At 41.3% G+C, this 16,787-nt stretch overlaps 1 protein-coding gene across 2 annotated transcripts in view; it reads right to left on the bottom strand.

The window, feature by feature from the left end:
• The window catches only part of jarid2b (jumonji and AT-rich interaction domain containing 2b), a 458,793-nt gene that overhangs the window by 71,988 nt on the left and 370,018 nt on the right, over nt 1-16,787 (bottom strand). For both annotated transcript variants that reach the window (XM_043719074.2, XM_043719075.2), the window contains one exon: nt 3,910-4,936. In XM_043719074.2, the coding sequence (XP_043575009.2) occupies nt 3,910-4,936 (1,027 nt within the window). The remainder of the gene's footprint in view (nt 1-3,909; nt 4,937-16,787) is intronic.

Raw genomic sequence — 16,787 nt, 5'->3', positions numbered from 1 at the left:
TTTTCTACGTTTTTGGGCAGATGCCTGTCTTTAGGACACACACATGCATTTTGTTTTACAATGTTAGGTAGATGAGTGGCTTACTTAGAGGCAGGACTAATTCTGGAGCAAAGGTTTTCAACATTATAATCAGGATAATATCAGGGCCCATAGTCTCTGCTTTATTACCTGATTCTTGAGGTAATGTTGAGCTAGTCAATTGGCTGAAAACTGTCAATCTTCATCATTGCAAAGGTGGCAGAGACAGATCATCCACTTTGAACATCTGGCTGAAGACAGTTGTAATTGCCTTGCCTTGCCTTTTGCAGAAGGAGTTCAACTAAGAAGCTACCAGGGTGCAGAATTTCACTAATGTGGGAGACTAGAGAAACTGGTGCACATTTCTTCAAATCAAAGACTTTTGTAAAGAAATGTATTTAAAATGATTGATCAAATTAAGATTGGGAAAAATTACTTCCACTAATTAGTGAATAGCTAATGAACTTAATTCTAACATATAGAACATTTATTTTCAGAGCATGAGAAACTCTAACAACAAGTGAAAACAGAATACAAAACAGTCTTTAAAAAGGAAACACAGGAACAGAAAATAGCTGCAGAAATAGACTATTCAGCCCCTCGAGTCTGCACCACCATTCAGTTCGATCATGGCTTATCATGCATTCTCAATACCCCTTGATCCCTTTAGCTGCAAGGACCAAGTCCAGCTCTCTCTTGAACATATCTAATGAACTGGCCCCAAAAACTTCCTGTAGGAGAGAATTCCACAGGTTCATAACTGAGTGAAGAATTTTTTTCCTCATCTCAGTTCTGGATGGCTTGCCCCTTATTCTTAGACTGTGACTCCTAGTTCTGGAATTCCCAAACATCAGCAACATTCTTAGCAAGTTTTGAGAAGATTTGTAGCCCAAGTTGAGGTCCTGGATGTACATTTGCTCGCTGAGCGGGAAGATTCATTTCCAGACGTTTCATCACTCTACTAGGTAACATCTTCAGTGGGCCTTGGGTGAAGCACTGCTGATAAGTCCTTCTTTCTATTTATATGTTTGGGGCTCTTGGAGTTGGTCATGTCATTTCCTGTGGTGGAGTCACTTCCTTTTTTTTCCACCCTCGGGGGTAGTAGATGGGGTCTAACTCAATGTGTTTGTTGATCGAGTTCTGGTTGGAATGCCATGCTTCTAGGAATTCTTGTGCGTGTCGAGAAGCATGACATTCCAACCGGAACTCTATCACAGGAAATGGCTGGAGGCCCACTGAAGAGGTTACCTAGTAAGGTGACCAAACGTCTGGAACTGAACCTTTCAGCTCAGCGAGCAAACCTACATCCAGATCAGCAACATTTTTCCTGCATCTAGCCTGTTCAGTCCCATCAAGATCTCATATGTTTCTATGAGATCATCCCTCATTCTTCTAAATTTCAGTAAATACAAGCCCAGTCAATCCAATATTGCCTCATAAGTCGACCCTGTCATCACAGGAATCAGTCTGGTGAAGCTCTGCTAGACTCCCTCAATAACAAGAAGGTCTTTCCTCAGAGTAGGAGACCAAAACAGCACATAATATTAAAGGCGTGGCCTCACGAAAGCCCTGTATAAATGCAGCAAGACACCCTTAACTCTTGATACTCAAATCCTCTCGCTATGAGGGCCAGCATGCCATTAGCTTTCCTCACTGCCTGCTGCAACTGAATGCCAATCTCACATTGAAAAAAATGGAAGAAATCGCCTGTCAAGGAGGGAGAGGAATGGAGCAAAGTAGACAGTTCTTTCAGGGAACCAAAACAGGCCAAATGGCACCTCATTACGCTATTTTAAAATCTACAAAAAAAGGTTAATAGAAGCGACACATATTTGTCTCGGAAAGCACACACTGAAGGTGACATGCAAACTGTGAAGTAAGTGAAACCAGACATTTGATCACATCATACCAGTACAAAAGTAATAGAATTATTAAAGTAAAGCAAGATTCATACAGGTCCCAATCAGATTTCATCCAAATTTTGAAGTAAATATTCAGTGTGCTCCAGCAAAGGTTTGGCACCTTGATTAGATTGAGGTTGTTGACATAAAATATGCCAAATGCAAATAACTGAATATCGCAGCTCTGGTTGTGCATTTTAATGGCCATCAGCAGGTGCAGTTTTAAAACTACATTTTGTACAAAACAGTTTGGAATTTGAGGCTTAATTAAAGAAACCAAAGTTCTAAACAAAGTTGCCTTGGGCTATATCTAAATAAAGCTACAAATGTGCATTATACATAGGTACACAATAAAAGATTGGATGGCCACAGTATAGCAGAGTACTAAACATTAAATTAGATCATGCTGTCCGTTTCTGCAGGATCTCTACTTTTCCCACACTTGATTTTCCCAGCAACTAATAGTCACCCTGGTACATTTCCTGCCTCCTCATAAATATCAGGCTCTAGTCTCTAGAGCAAAAAAAGAGAGGATACGCTGCATGTTTTAAAAATACTGTGTGGAAGAGTTTTGAACTAGGGGATATATATATATTTATGGTCATTAATATATCCAAGAAAAGCATCTTTACCTAGACTGAGGAAGAATGTGTAAATTGCTGTACATGCAGTGAGTGAGGTAAAACACATCGGGGCTGAAGGCTAAATTATTCAAAGTGAGTTGGTTCAGACTTCTTACTAGGATAGCTCATTAGTTCCAAGAGAAACTATTTACTTAAGACAGCAAAAGACAGATTCTGCACTAGCAAATACTGTGGTAATCAGTTTGATTCTCTTGCAGCTGTTAAGAAAATGAAAATAAAAAAGAAAAGAATGGATTGAACCTTGCAGAAATGTTGTTAAAAGCAAATTCAGGCAACATAATTCAAAATGTTACATAGAGGTGGCCTGAAATAATTGTCTAATGGACACATTGCACTGAATTGTTAAACGGAACGTTAAGAATAGTTAAGATTTTCTGCTTAATTACAGGAAAATGTTGTGCTTGATCCGATGACATTAAATCCAAACATTCAGTGCTCCTTTCCATGAAGTTGGGATTCCTTTAAGTGGCATAGCTACATATTTTACAAATCTGCTGCAAAATCTGAAGTTATTCTGTTGCGTTTTTCTACATCACTTGACATCAATTTAGAAGACAAAACAAAACTGGACCAAGGAACAACACAAAATGAATCTCAATATACTCAAATTGCTTTATAATTTTGCAGGTAGCAGTGAAGCTACAGTTGTTGGTGTTAACCCCCAAAAAAGTTGCCCACAAAGATCCAGCAATCTTTGTGCTGGAGATTTCTCTGTTCATCACATTAAACTGAATCTAGCGCAAAGTCAAAGGCAATTCCAGGCATATAACAGTGATATCATCAAGCAGGGGATGCGAAAAACCATATCAAAGAATTCTCTCAAAAAGCAACTTAAGTAAATACACTGATTATCCCTTCATACATCATAACTTTTAAACAGAGCAACAGAACCTGCAAGATCATTAAAAAGTAAAATTAAAAATGGAATTATCAATAAAAAGTTCACATTGCATAAATATAAAACTGGTCACAGGACTATAGAGATTGTTTAGAGACAACTATAGGTTTTTCTACAACTAAAAAAAAATTAGAATTCAACTATGTAACATTTTCAGGGGGGCTAAAACAATGGTCTCAACAGGTCATTAGTTATTAAAGTCTGAGGTTGGAAGGGATGTCATTGATGCATCCTGTGGCACATTAGGAATCACTAATACAAACACCTGGATTTCTTTATCTCCACATGTGGAGAACAAAAATTACTTTAGTTTTGCAGTTAACATGACAAACACCTACAATTCTGCTATTATTACAAACAAAATTAAAATGATATATTGCTCATATATATGAAAATCATTTCATGTAAAACTGGTGATATGGATAATGTATAGTAATAGATGGCTTACCTATGAGTGGGGGCTCATCTATAGTAATGCCCTGAGATCTAAGGTGTTTCTTGATACAAGCTAGTCGTTGTACATTGGGTCCCCAGCGTCTACCCAGTTTATGCACATGCTGAATCTGAGTCACAAACCGCATTTCATCATTCAATTTGCACTCGGGTCTCCAGTCAGAGGGAGGGATCACCCGGCACATGCCATACTTCTCCGTCTGAGTTCGGACAGATTCCACATAAACTAATGGGTCATGAAACTCCTTCTGTGTAGGCCTGAGAACAGGAATTTCTCCAACCAGTGCCATGCCAACCTTGGTGCCTTTCTCCTGTTTTACTGAAGAGTCTTGTGGCTTGTGCGAGGACTCTGTAGCTGAGGTAGAACTATTTTCACTGGAGGCACTTTCCAATTTGCTCTGTGCTTGTTTGCTTGGGGTGTTCTTACCTAAGGATGCCTTCCTAAGCCTCTGTCTTTCACTGTTTTTTACTGGTGTTTCATACTTTATTCGTCCATTAGGTAGGGATTTTTCTTTTGTATTTGCTTTATTATCTTTAGCTCCTGCTGTACATGTGTTAGCTTTCACTCTTTTTGAAGGTGACTGTGGTTTCACTATATGGTTGACCTCCTCATGCCTCCTCTTGGAGGTCCGCAGTCCTTCTTTAAATTCTCTGACTTCAACTTTAGCAGATGTTTTCCCATTCATCTTTCCATTTAATTTAACACAACTAAGGGCAGCACCATTTGAGTTTGAATGGGATGTTCCATTGGATAGCACCTGTTTTCTTGATTTTGCATTGCTGCTTTCGGTTTTCCCTGAGATTGTATGGTTAACAGCTACACTGGAATTGACATGGTTCAGTTTGGTTTCCTTAACCGGTTCTTTCTTGGCTTTGGTGTATGTAACATTTCCTTTTGTCACCGTTGCAGTGTACTTCACAGGTTTGGCCGGTGATGGTCTGACCTCCCTAGTCTTTTTGGCACTAGATGCAGTTGCGCCTAACGATGGGGTTTGGGCAATACCATTCAACCCCTTTGAAACCTGAAACAGAACAAAGAAGTAATTAACATAATCATCTCTCAAATGATATAAAAACCTGTCTGACAGTAACTAAACATGTACCTTAGAAGTGACCATTTCCATAGTGCCTGATCATACCTTCAAGAGGTACAATACTGCAAATGCAGTCACTGCTACCTAGACAAACACCAGTCATTTTGAACACAGCAAAACCCCATAAGGGGCACATCTAATTTTGATAGCGTGTTGGCCAAGGGAACAATCTTGGTTCGGATATCAGGAGAATTCCTAACTTATCTTTGAGCTTTGCCACTGGATGTTACAAGTTCAAAAGGAGGCGGAGTTACTTCATAAGGGCAGTGCACTGCATAATGCTGCATTTCTCCAGTATGGACTAGCAGAATAAGCCTAGATTTTGAATACATATCCTGCAGAGATATTTAAACTCTCAATCTTCTGAGACAACAATACTATAAGTGAGTCAAGCAGATATATATTAACAGGGAGATAAAAATAGAGACCTTTTGTTTTTATAAACAGAGAAAAAGTATATATAAACTATGTTCAGTATTAAAACATTTATTTTAAATTTATTTTCATTTTTCATGATTAAAATCTAAACCATTTTGGTTTATGGTGGGATTGAGATTAAGAGAGTGGCTCGGTAGCGGTACTTTTCCAGACTCATTGTACAAGCATAACCAACATTTTAAAATGAAAATGTGACTAGCCATGTGTATTGTATATACCAAGTTTTTCTCTCCTGTAGAATGTGGTTTACTACCTGCACAACATCTCATACTGTCTACACACACTTACATCCAAGATCTGTTGCATAATGTCACCTCAAGACTATATCTCTTCTCAGTTCTGTTTTATACTCGAATGGCAGCAATAAACAGTAGTTGAATAACCATGCAATTCTGTCTTCCCTTACAATTAAAATCCCAACAAAGTAAGCTATATTACCATGTTTTCAAATGATGATAAAAATGCAACATCCAACTTGGTTTTTCTGTCCCTAGAAAATAGCTTTGATGGCACAATTCAATTCTGCAAATCCAGCAATTAACTATATCATTCAGACCTAAAGGTGTCCAGGTTTGCGTACAGTTCAACCCAGACTACTTTTCTCTGTAAGAGCAATGGTAATATGGATTCTACAAATAAATTCAGTGCTATTAAGTCAGGCTGAGGGAAGGACAGAAAAAATGTCCTAAGTGCTCATTCCTAAATAATGCATAGTTTATTCTTGTGGGGATTACAGACAGACTTTACTGAACACTGGACAGACTGAGACTTTTGGGAAGAATCAGCCAACTGTGAAGAAAAGAATCAGAGCAAGGGAACTACATCTTTTAAAATAGAGGATGTAAGCAATGGAAGGTCTCACAATAATTACATTTTGAGAACAGAAAGCAAAGGCTAAAAACATAATACTGACAATCTAAATTCTATCAGGATGGTTTGTACTGGCATTGAAGCTTATGATTGTTAGACACAATGGAGCGATGGGAGAAGGCACAGAAGAGGGTAAAGTACCAAAACATTTTATGATACTAACATCAGCATGTCATACAAAGGTATAATGAGTGGCTACATGGGTAGCTCAAATAAAAGATTCTCCAGTACCAACTGTAACATCATTAGCAAGACAGCCCCACTTTCTAGAGTCATAGTCTGAGAAATGTACAGCACGGAAACAGACCCTTCGGTCCAACTCACCCATGCCGACTAGATGTCCTAAATAAATCTAGTCCCATTTGCCAGCAGTTGGCCCATATCCCTCTAAACCCTCCCTATTCACATATCCATCCACATTCCTTTTAAAATGCTGTAAATTGTAGCAGCCTCCACTATTTCCTCTAGCAGCAGTTCATTTCATGCACCACCACCCTTTGCATGAAAAAGTTACCCCTTAGCTCCCTTTTAAACCTTTCCCCCCCTCACCTTAATCCTAGTTCCTCTAATTCTGGACTCCCCCACCCCAGCGAAAAGACCTTGTCGATTTACACTAACCATTCTTCATGGTTTTATAAACCTCTAGAATGTCATCCCTCAGCCTCAGGCATTCCAGGGAAAACAGCCCCAGCCTGTTCAGCCTCTCCCTGTAGTTCAAATCCTCCAACCCTGGCAACATCCTTGTAAATCTTTTCTGAACCCTTTCAAGTTTCACAACATCTTTCCGATAGGAAGGAGACCAGAATTGCACGCAATATTCCAACAGTGGCCTAACCAATGTCCAGTACAGCCGCAACATGACCTACCAACCCCTGTACTCAATACTCAGACCAATAAAGGAAAGCATACCAAACGTCTTCTTCACTATTCTATCTACCATCGATTCCACTTCCAAGGAGCGATGACCTGCACTCCAAGGTCTCTCTGTTCAGCAACACTCCCCAGGACCTTACCATTAAATGTATAAGTCCTGCCCTGATTTGTCTTTCCAAATTGTAGCACTTCACATTTATCTAAATTAAACTCCATCTGCCACTACTCAGCCCACTGGCCCATCTGATCATGATCCCATTGTAATCTGAGATAACCTTCTTCACTGTGCACTAGGGCAGCACGGTGGCTCAGTGGTCAGCACTGCTGCCTCACAGCACCAGGGTCCCAGGTTCGATTCCAGCCTCAGGTGACTGTTTATGTGGGTCATTCTCCCTGTGTTTGTGTGGGTTTCCTCCGGGTGCTCCTGTTTCCTCCCATAGTCGAAAGATGTGGTCAGGTGAATTGGCCATGCTAAATTGCCTATAGGTTAAGTGCGTTAGTCAGAGGGAAATGAGTCTGGGTGGGTTACTCTTCGGAGGGTCGGTGTGGACTAGTTGGGCCAAAGGGCATATTTCCACATTGTAGGGAATCTAATCTAAACCTCCAATTCTGGTGTCATCTGCAAACTTACTAACTATACTCTTATGTTTACATCCAAATCATTTATATAAATGGCAAAACACAGTGGACCCAGCACCACTGGTCACAGGCCTCCAGTCTGATAAGCAACCCTCCAACATCACCCTTCTGTACTAGGGTAGAATCCCTACAGTGTGGAAGCAGACAATTCGGCCCATCAAGTCCACAGTGACTCTCCAAAGAGTGCCCCACCCAGACCTTATCCCTGTAACCCTGCACTTCCCATGACCAATCTACCTAACCTGCACATCTTTGGACTGTAGGAGAAAACTGGAGCACCAGGAGGAAACCCATGCAGACACAGTGAGAATGTGCGAACTCCACACAGACATTGCCCCAGGGCTGAATCAAACCTGGGTCCCCGGCATTGTGAGGCAACAGTACTAACCGCTGACCCACTATGCCGCCCTTGTGAATTGAAGCAGCAGGAAATACATTTTGCCCAGGAATGCCCTGTAAGTCAAAATCAAGTGGGCGGCATGGTGGCACAGTGGTTAGCACTGCTGCCTCACAGCGCCAGAGACCTGGACTCAATTCCCGCCTCAGGCGACTGACTGTGTGGAGTTTGCACATTCTCCCCGTGTCTGCGTGGGTTTCCTCCGGGTGCTCCGGTTTCCTCCCACAGTCCAAAAATGTGCAGGTTAGGTGAATTGACCATGCTAAATTGTCTGTAGTGTTAGGGGCAGGGGTGAATGCAGGGGAATGGGTCTGGGTGGGTTGCGCTTCGGCGGGTCGGTGTGGACATGTTGGGCCGAAGGGCCTGTTTCCACACTGTAAGTAATCTAAATCTAAAAGTGGGCGGCATGGTGGCACAGTGGTTAGCACTGCTGCCTCACAGCGCCAGAGACCTGGACTCAATTCCCGCCTCAGGCGACTGACTGTGTGGAGTTTGCACATTCTCCCAGTGTCTGCGTGGGTTTCCTCCCACAATCCAAAGATGTGTAAGTCAGGTGAATTGGTGATGCTAAATTGCCCGTAGTGTTAGGTGAAGGGGTAAATGCGTGGGTCGGTGTGGACTTGTTGGGCAGAAGGGCCTGTTTCCACACTAAGTAATCTAATCTAAAAGTGTGGTTCAAGCAAGAGGGTGCGGTTACAAATAGGACTACTTTGAAGACTGGCTACATACTGGTTATACACTACAAGACTTCTTTTTAGGACCATCTTGAGCCAACTGTACCATTCGATATTCCAGTAAAGGTTCAGATTTAATGGGGAAAGCACTAAATAACCATACTAGAAGAGCACAACCCGACCTCGAGTTCACATTCTGCAGGTATTCCTGCATTAATCTGAGACCTGCTATGGTTGTAATTCATGAGCACTTAAACTCAATCAAGACTTTGATATGGATACAATGTAATCAAGATGGAGGACGGGACAAAATTCCTCAAATTCCAGAACAGTAATTACTGTTTTATTAGCTGTTGCATTGTCTTGGAACTTTAGTAGAAAAAAACCCAAAACAACGACACTTTAAAAAGAAAAAGCACAGACCACATTGGTCAGTGAGAAAAAGAGAGAAAGAAACCTACACTGCTATCTCACACAGCAGTGAATCTGCACAGCTACTGCCTTTGCTGTTTTGAGTTCTAGTATTTTTGGACAGACTGCGTCCGAGAAACATTAAACAGCAAAAGTCAGAGCTGACCTTGGAGGAACCTGTGTTGGAGAGCTCACAGCATGGCAGCAGATAACTGCATGGCTTTTAAGTGTAACCTTGCTGTTATTTTTCTTTGTAAATCTACAATAGTGAGTAGAGATGTTTCTTTTTGATTCTATGTTTTATTGAGATCTGTCCCTTCATTAAAATTCAAAAATATAAAACATAGGTACTAAACTAGCCTGGACGAGTGTTTTTTTTTAGAGCAGTAAGACTGTGCTATTTTCTGGGTCTGCAGACTATTAAGGAACAAAGATAGCCATTAATAGAGTGACGTGCTCTTCCTGTCAGATGAGAGAGATTAGGGCGAGTTTCCATGATTATATCCACAGTGTTTGGTTGTGATCCTGTCAAATCGTACAGATTGGTTGGAGCAGCAATTACAGGCAGTGAGAAATTTACAGGACCTTGGCAATGTGATGGATGACAGTTATTGAGAGGGAGAAAAACCGCAGATACATTTAGGTAAATGGGCTACTTCCAAGAGAGCAGGGCAGGGAAGCAGGTAGTGCAGGAGACTCCTGAGTTATTCCCATCTCAAACAAGTATGCTATTTTGGAGAATGGACTGTCAGGAACGTAGCATGAACAGCCACATTTCTGGTACCAAGACTTGCTCTAATGGGACAAGGGGTACATCAGGTTCCAAGCGATCGATAGTGATCGGGAACTCGCTTAGTCAGAGGCACAAACAGACATTTTGATGGCCGACAGTGAGAAATCAGAATGGTGTGTTGCTTTCCTGGTGCCAAGATCAAGGGTGTCTCAGAGAAAGTGGAGAATATTCTGAAAGGGAAAAGGAACAGCAGAAGGTCATTGTACACATGGGAACTAATGACATAGGAAGGAAAAAGGATGAGATTCTGAAGAGACAATATAGGAAGTTTGGCATGAATTTAAAAAGGAGGTTCTCAAGGGTAGAAATATCTAAATTACTCCCAGTGCTGTGAGCTAGTGAGGGTAGGAATAGGAAGATGGAGTAGATGACTGTGTGGCTGAGGAGCTGCTGCAGGGGACAAGGATTCACATTTTTGGATCATTCGAATTGCTTCTGGGGTAGAAGTGACCTGTATAAGGAGGACTGATTGCATCTGAATTGAAAGGGAGCTAATATATTGGCAGGGAAATTTGCTAGAGCTGCTTGGGAGGACTTAAACAAGAAAGGTGGAGTTGGGACCCAGGGAGATAGTGAGGAAAAGACATCAATCTGAGACTGGTAAAAACAAAGCAGACAACGAGGTAGGACTGAAAAATTAAACTGCACTTATTTCAATGCAAGAGGCCTAACAGGGCAGATGAACTCAGGGCATGGGTGGTAACATGGGACTGGGATATCACAGCAATTTCAGAAACATGGCTCAGGGACGGACAGGACTGGCAGCTTAATGTTCCAGGATGCAAATGCTACAGGAAGGACAGAAAGGGGGCAAAGAGGTGGGGAGTGGCATTTTTAGCTAGGGTTAACATTATGTCTATACTTAGGGAGGATATTCCTCGGAAAATATCGAGGGAAGTTATTTGGGTGGAACTGAAAATAAGAAAGGGATGATCACCTTATTAGAATTGTATTATAGACCCCTAATAGTCAGTGGGAAGTACAGAAACAAATTTGTAAGGAGACCTCAGTTATCTGTAAGAATAACAGGGTGGTTATTGTAGGGGATTTTAAATTTCCAAATATAGACTGGGACTGCCATAGTGTTAAGAGTGTAGATGGAAAGGGATTTGTTAAGTGCGTACAAGAAAATTTTCTGATTCAGTATGTGGATGTACCTACTAGAGAAGGTGCAAAACTTGACCTACTCTTGGGAAATAAGACAGGGCAGGTGACTGAGATGTCAGTGGGGAAGCACTTTGCGGCCAGCGACCATAATTCTATTAGCTTTAAAATAGTGATGGAAAAGGATAGACACAATCCAAAGTTAAAGTTCTAAATTGGAGGAAAGCCAATTTTGACAGTATCATACAAGAACTTTCAAAAGTTTATTGGGGGCAGATGTTCGCAGGTAAAGGGACAGCAGGAAAATGAGAAGCCCTCAATAATGGGATAACCAGAGTTCAAGAGACAGTATGTTTCTGTTAGGGTGAAAGGAAATGACTAGAGAAATTGAGGTTCCAATCTTTGAGGAGAAAGTGAGGTCTGCAGATGCTGGAGATCAGAGCTGGAAATGTGTTGCTGGAAAAGCGCAGCAGGTCAGGCAGCATCCAGGGAACAGGAGAATCGACGTTTCGGGCATCAGCCCTTCTTCAGGAATCCTGAAGAAGGGCTTATGCCCGAAACGTCGATTCTCCTGTTCCCTGGATGCTGCCTGACCTGCTGCGCTTTTCCAGCAACACATTTTCAGCTCCAAATTGAGGTTCCAGTCAAGGAAAAGAAGGAAGCATATGTTCGGTACAGACAGCAGAGATTGAGTGAATCCTTAAAACAGTAGAAGCCAGAAGTATACTTAAGAGGGAAATCAGGAGAGCAAAAAAAGGGGACATGAGATAGCTTTGGCAAATAAGGTCAAGGAGATTCCAATGAGATTTTACAAATACATTAAGGGCAAAAGGGCAACTAGGGAGAGAATACGACCCCTCAAAGATCAGCAAGACAGCCTGTGTGTGGAACTGCAGGAGATGGGGGAAATACGAAACAAGCATTTTGCATCAGTGTATACTGTGAAAAAGAACATGGAAGATATAGAATGTGGGGAAATAGATGGTGACATCTTGAAAAATGTTTATACTACAGAGGTGGTGGCACTGGATGCCTTAAAGTGTATGAAAGTACATAAATCCCCAGTACCTGATCTGATGTACCCTAGAACTCTGTGGGAAGCTAGGGAAATGATTGCTGGGCTCCTTCCTAAGATATTTGGATCACTGATTGTCACAGGTAAGGTGCCAGAAGATTGGACGTTGGCTAACATGGTACCACTATTTAAGAAAGGTGGTGCAAAGAAAAGCCAGGGAACTATAGACCAGTGAGCCTGACATTGATAGTTGGGCAAGATGTTGGAGGGAATCCTGGAACAGGATTTACATGTATTTGGAAAGGCAAGGACTGGTGGAGGGCTGCTTTTCAGACTGGTTACCTGTGACCGTTGTGTCACAAGGATCAGTGCTACATTCACTGCTTGTTATCATATAAATGATATGGATGTAAACATAGGAGGCATACTTAATAAGTTTGCAGATGACACCAAAATTGGTGGTGTAGTGGAGAGCAAAGAATGTTACTTCAGAGTACAATAGAACCTTGATCAGATCAGCCAATGAGCTGAGGAGTGGCAGATGAAGTTTAATTTAGATAAATGTGAGGTGCTATAGTTGGAACAGCAAATCAGGACAGAACTTATACATTTAATGGTAAGGTTCTAGGGAGTGTTGCTGAACAAAGAGACCTTGGAGTGCAGGTCCATAGTTCCTTGAAAGTAGAGTCGCAGGTAGATAGAGTAGTGAAGGAGGTGTTTGGTATGCTTTTCTTTATTGGTCAGAGTATTGAGTACAGGAGTTGGGAGGTCATGTTGCAGCTGTACAGGATGTTGGTTGGGCCACTTTTGGAATATTGTGTATGATTCTGGTCTCCCTCCTATTGGAAGGATGTTGTGAAATTTGAAAGAGTTCAGAAAAGATTTACAAGGATGTTGCCAGGGTTGGAGGGTTTGAGCTACAGGGAGAGGCTGAATAGGCTGGAGCTGTTTTCCCTGGTGTGTCAGAGGCGGAGGAGTGACCTTATAGTGGTTTATAAAATCATGAAAAGCATGGATAGGGTGAAAAGATAAGGTCTGGGGTGGGGCAGTCCAGAACTAGAGGGCATAGGTTTAGGGTGAAAAGGGAAAGATTTAAGGGGCAATATTTTCACGCAGAGGGTGGTGCGTGTATGAAATGAGCTAGCAGAGGAAGTGGTGGAGGCTGGTACAATTACAACACTTAAAATGCACCTGGATGGGTATATGAATAGGAAGAGTTTAGAGGGTCCAGTGCTGGCAAATAGGACAACATTTATTTAGGACATCTGGTCGAGTTGGACTGAAGGGTCTGTTTCGGTACTGAGCCCACCTCAACATCACAGATAATTTACTAATATGCAGAAAAGAAAACAATAACCTCAAATGAGTTCAGCTTTAATCTAAACTCCTTGCAAAGACTCCCCTGGCCTGACCTGAGATTAACTAAGTTTAAAATGACCGATTTTCCTTCTTCAACTTTCATAAAGTTATTTTGATGTGAGCTTGCAGTGTGGAACAAGAATAGCTTTGTCCTTTCTACCTCATGAACACAGAAGCTACCTGTGTACTCCTTCCACTAAGTCAACTAGCTCAGAACTCGTGTCAGGGCCAATGAAATACAACATTCTTGCAACTATGCATGATTCAGCTCCATGTACATTTACTCATACCTATAAGACAATGATGGTAGAGGAATCACAGCTACCCATTTTATGAAGAGTGCAGGAAAAAAGAAGCTTGAAATGTTGTGCAAATTGAAACGTGAAGAATTAAAGTATACCACTTCAAGGTTTTGAAACATCATGCACTGGTATCAATGGTCAAGCAGACCAAATTAGAATTCTTCGTTACTATGAAGCTAAGTTATATTGCACTGTGAACGAGACTTAAAACAACCAGGAGACTGGCTTATATTACTGTTTTTGTCAGTACTACCTGCTAACCAAATCAATACAAATCATAGTTCCACTCAAAACAGGTTGTAGTTAAATATAGCACCATTCTACTGAGAAGACCAGATAGTGAAGTAACAAGCTAAAGCATATCTGTTGAAGAATTTGAACTTCTGCACAACTTTGTTCAGGCAATTCACTGAACAACCATTACCACATTGCTATAGATGTTAGAATAAGCTCTTCTTTGTACCTCTGCTTGCTCCATGACAACAGCATATCCCAAAAAAACACAACATCAGTCCTTTTCAAATATTTTCATGAAAAAACTTATCACGTTATAGTAATGGTCTATTCACCCAGCAGGTTACTAAGGCACATCGGGTTTGTTGGTAAAAATGATTGAACAGACAATTCTATTCCTCACGCAAGTTTACTGAAGTCACTATAATTGGAAACAATGCTTCTTTAAACATGCAATCAAATACATGTTTCTTGTACATGTAAGTCCTTGGCTGGGCATAAATGATCTCACGGCACTTTTTAGAAAAGAACTGAGAAGCTATCCCTAATATCATGACCAATAGTTATCTCTCTACCAACACCAGGCAGAGATTATCTGATTACTACCACCACCTGCATCCTGCCATCCCCCTGTCAGCCCCCATCCCAAAAATGCTGCTTATGGAAATTTGTACACACAGATTTCCTGCTATGTTTTCCGCAATACAACACAAGGGCTAACCTCCAAAAGTGTATCATTGATTGTAAAGTGCATTGAAATCATAAATACCAATTCTCTCTTTATTATAGCCAAAGTTAATCTTACTGAATGCTGATATATACCACTTGCACTTAGAGAATAATCTATTCCTGTTATGTGCGATTGATATTACCGAAAAAGACACTTGATTGAAGCTTTCCACTTTGTGCTCATCAGGAAATTTGCAATAATACCAAATTAAGCAACCAGAAGAGGGCTGAACTTGCAGCATGGGTTGGTACCTGGGACTTCAATGTTGTGGCCATTTTGGAGACATGGATAGAGCAGAGACAGGAATGGCTGTTGCAGGTTCCAGATTTTTGATGTTTTAGTAAGAACAGAGAAGGGGGGGGAGATGTGGCATTTTTAGTCAAGGACACTATTACGGTGGCAGAAAGGACATTCGATGATGACTCGGATACCGAGGTAGTAGGGGATGAGGTCAGAAACAGGAAATGAGAGGTCACCCTACTGGAAGTTTCTACAGGCCTTCAAGTAGTTCTAGAGCTGTAGAGGAAAGGATAGCAAAGATGATTCTGGACAGGAGCGAGAGTAACAGGGCAGTTGTTATGAAGGACTTTAACTTTCCAATTATTGACTGGAAATACTATAGTTCGAGTACTTTAGATGGATCAGTGTTTGTCCAATGTGCGCAGGAGGGTTTCTTGACACAGTATGTAGACAGGCCAACAAGGGGCAAGGCCACATTGGATTTGGTACTGGGTAATGAACCCAGCCAGGTGATAGATTTGGAGGTAGGTGAGCACTTTAGTGATAGCGATCACAATTCGCTTATGTTTATTTTGCAATGGAAAGGGATAATTATATACCACAGGACAAGAGTTATAGCTGGGGGAAAAGCAATTATGAAAGATTTAGGATGCATAGGATGGGGAAAGAAACTACAGGAGATAGGCACAATTGAAATGTGGAGCTTATTCAAGGAACAGCTACTGTGTGTCTTTGATAAGTATGTACTTGTCAGGCAGAGAGGAAGTGGCTGACCAAGGGAGCCACGGTTCACTAAAGAAGTTGAATTTCTTGCCAAGAGAAGGAATAAGGCTTACGTTAGAATGAGATGTGAAGGCTCAGTTAGGGCACTTGAGAGTTACAAGTTAGCCAGAAAAACCTAAAGAGAGAGCAAAGAAGAGCCAGGAGGGGACATGAGAAGTTGTTGGCAGATAGAATCAAGGAAAACCCTAAAACTTTCCATAGATATATCAGGAATAAAAAAATGACTAGAGTAAGATTAAGACTAATCAAGGACAGTAGTGGAGTCCGAGAAGTTAGGTGAAGCACTAAATGAATATTTTTTCGTCAGTATTCACACTGGAAAAAAACAATGTTGTCAATGAGAATGCTGAGATACAGGCTACTAGACTAGACGAGGTTCACAAGGAGGAGGTGTTAGCAATTCTGCAAAGTGTGAAAATAGATAAGTCCCCTGGGCCAGATGGGATTTATTCAAGGATTCTCTGGGAAGCCAGGGAGGAGACTTTGTCTTTGATCTTTATGTCATCATTGTCTACGGGAATTGTGCCAGAGACTGGGGGATAGCAAATGTCGCCACATTGTTCAAGAGGAAGAGTAGAGACAACCCTGGTAATTTATAGCCCTTTGAGATTTCGTTGTTGTGGGCCAAGTGTTGGAAAAGATAAGATATAGGATTTCTGATCATCTAGAAAGGAATAAGTTGATTAGACTGAGTCAACATGGTTTTGTGAAGGGTAGGTCGTGCCTCACACACCTTATTTAGTTCTTTGAGAAAGTGACCCAACAGGTGGATGAGGGTAAAGTGGCAGATGTCGTGTATATGGATTTCAGTAAGGCATTTAATAAGGTTCCATGGTAGGCTATTTACAAAATACAGAGGCATGGGACTGAAGGTGATTTGGCGGTTTGGATCCGAAATTGGCTGGCTGAAAGAAGCC

Source organism: Chiloscyllium plagiosum, unplaced genomic scaffold (genome assembly GCF_037043375.1).
Source record: "Chiloscyllium plagiosum isolate Xiang-an unplaced genomic scaffold, Cpla_swu_hap1 HiC_scaffold_34, whole genome shotgun sequence".
NCBI classification, from domain to species: Eukaryota; Metazoa; Chordata; class Chondrichthyes; order Orectolobiformes; family Hemiscylliidae; genus Chiloscyllium; species Chiloscyllium plagiosum.
Note: the sequence above shows the minus strand (reverse complement) of the source record. Positions and strands in the feature narration are given on the sequence as shown.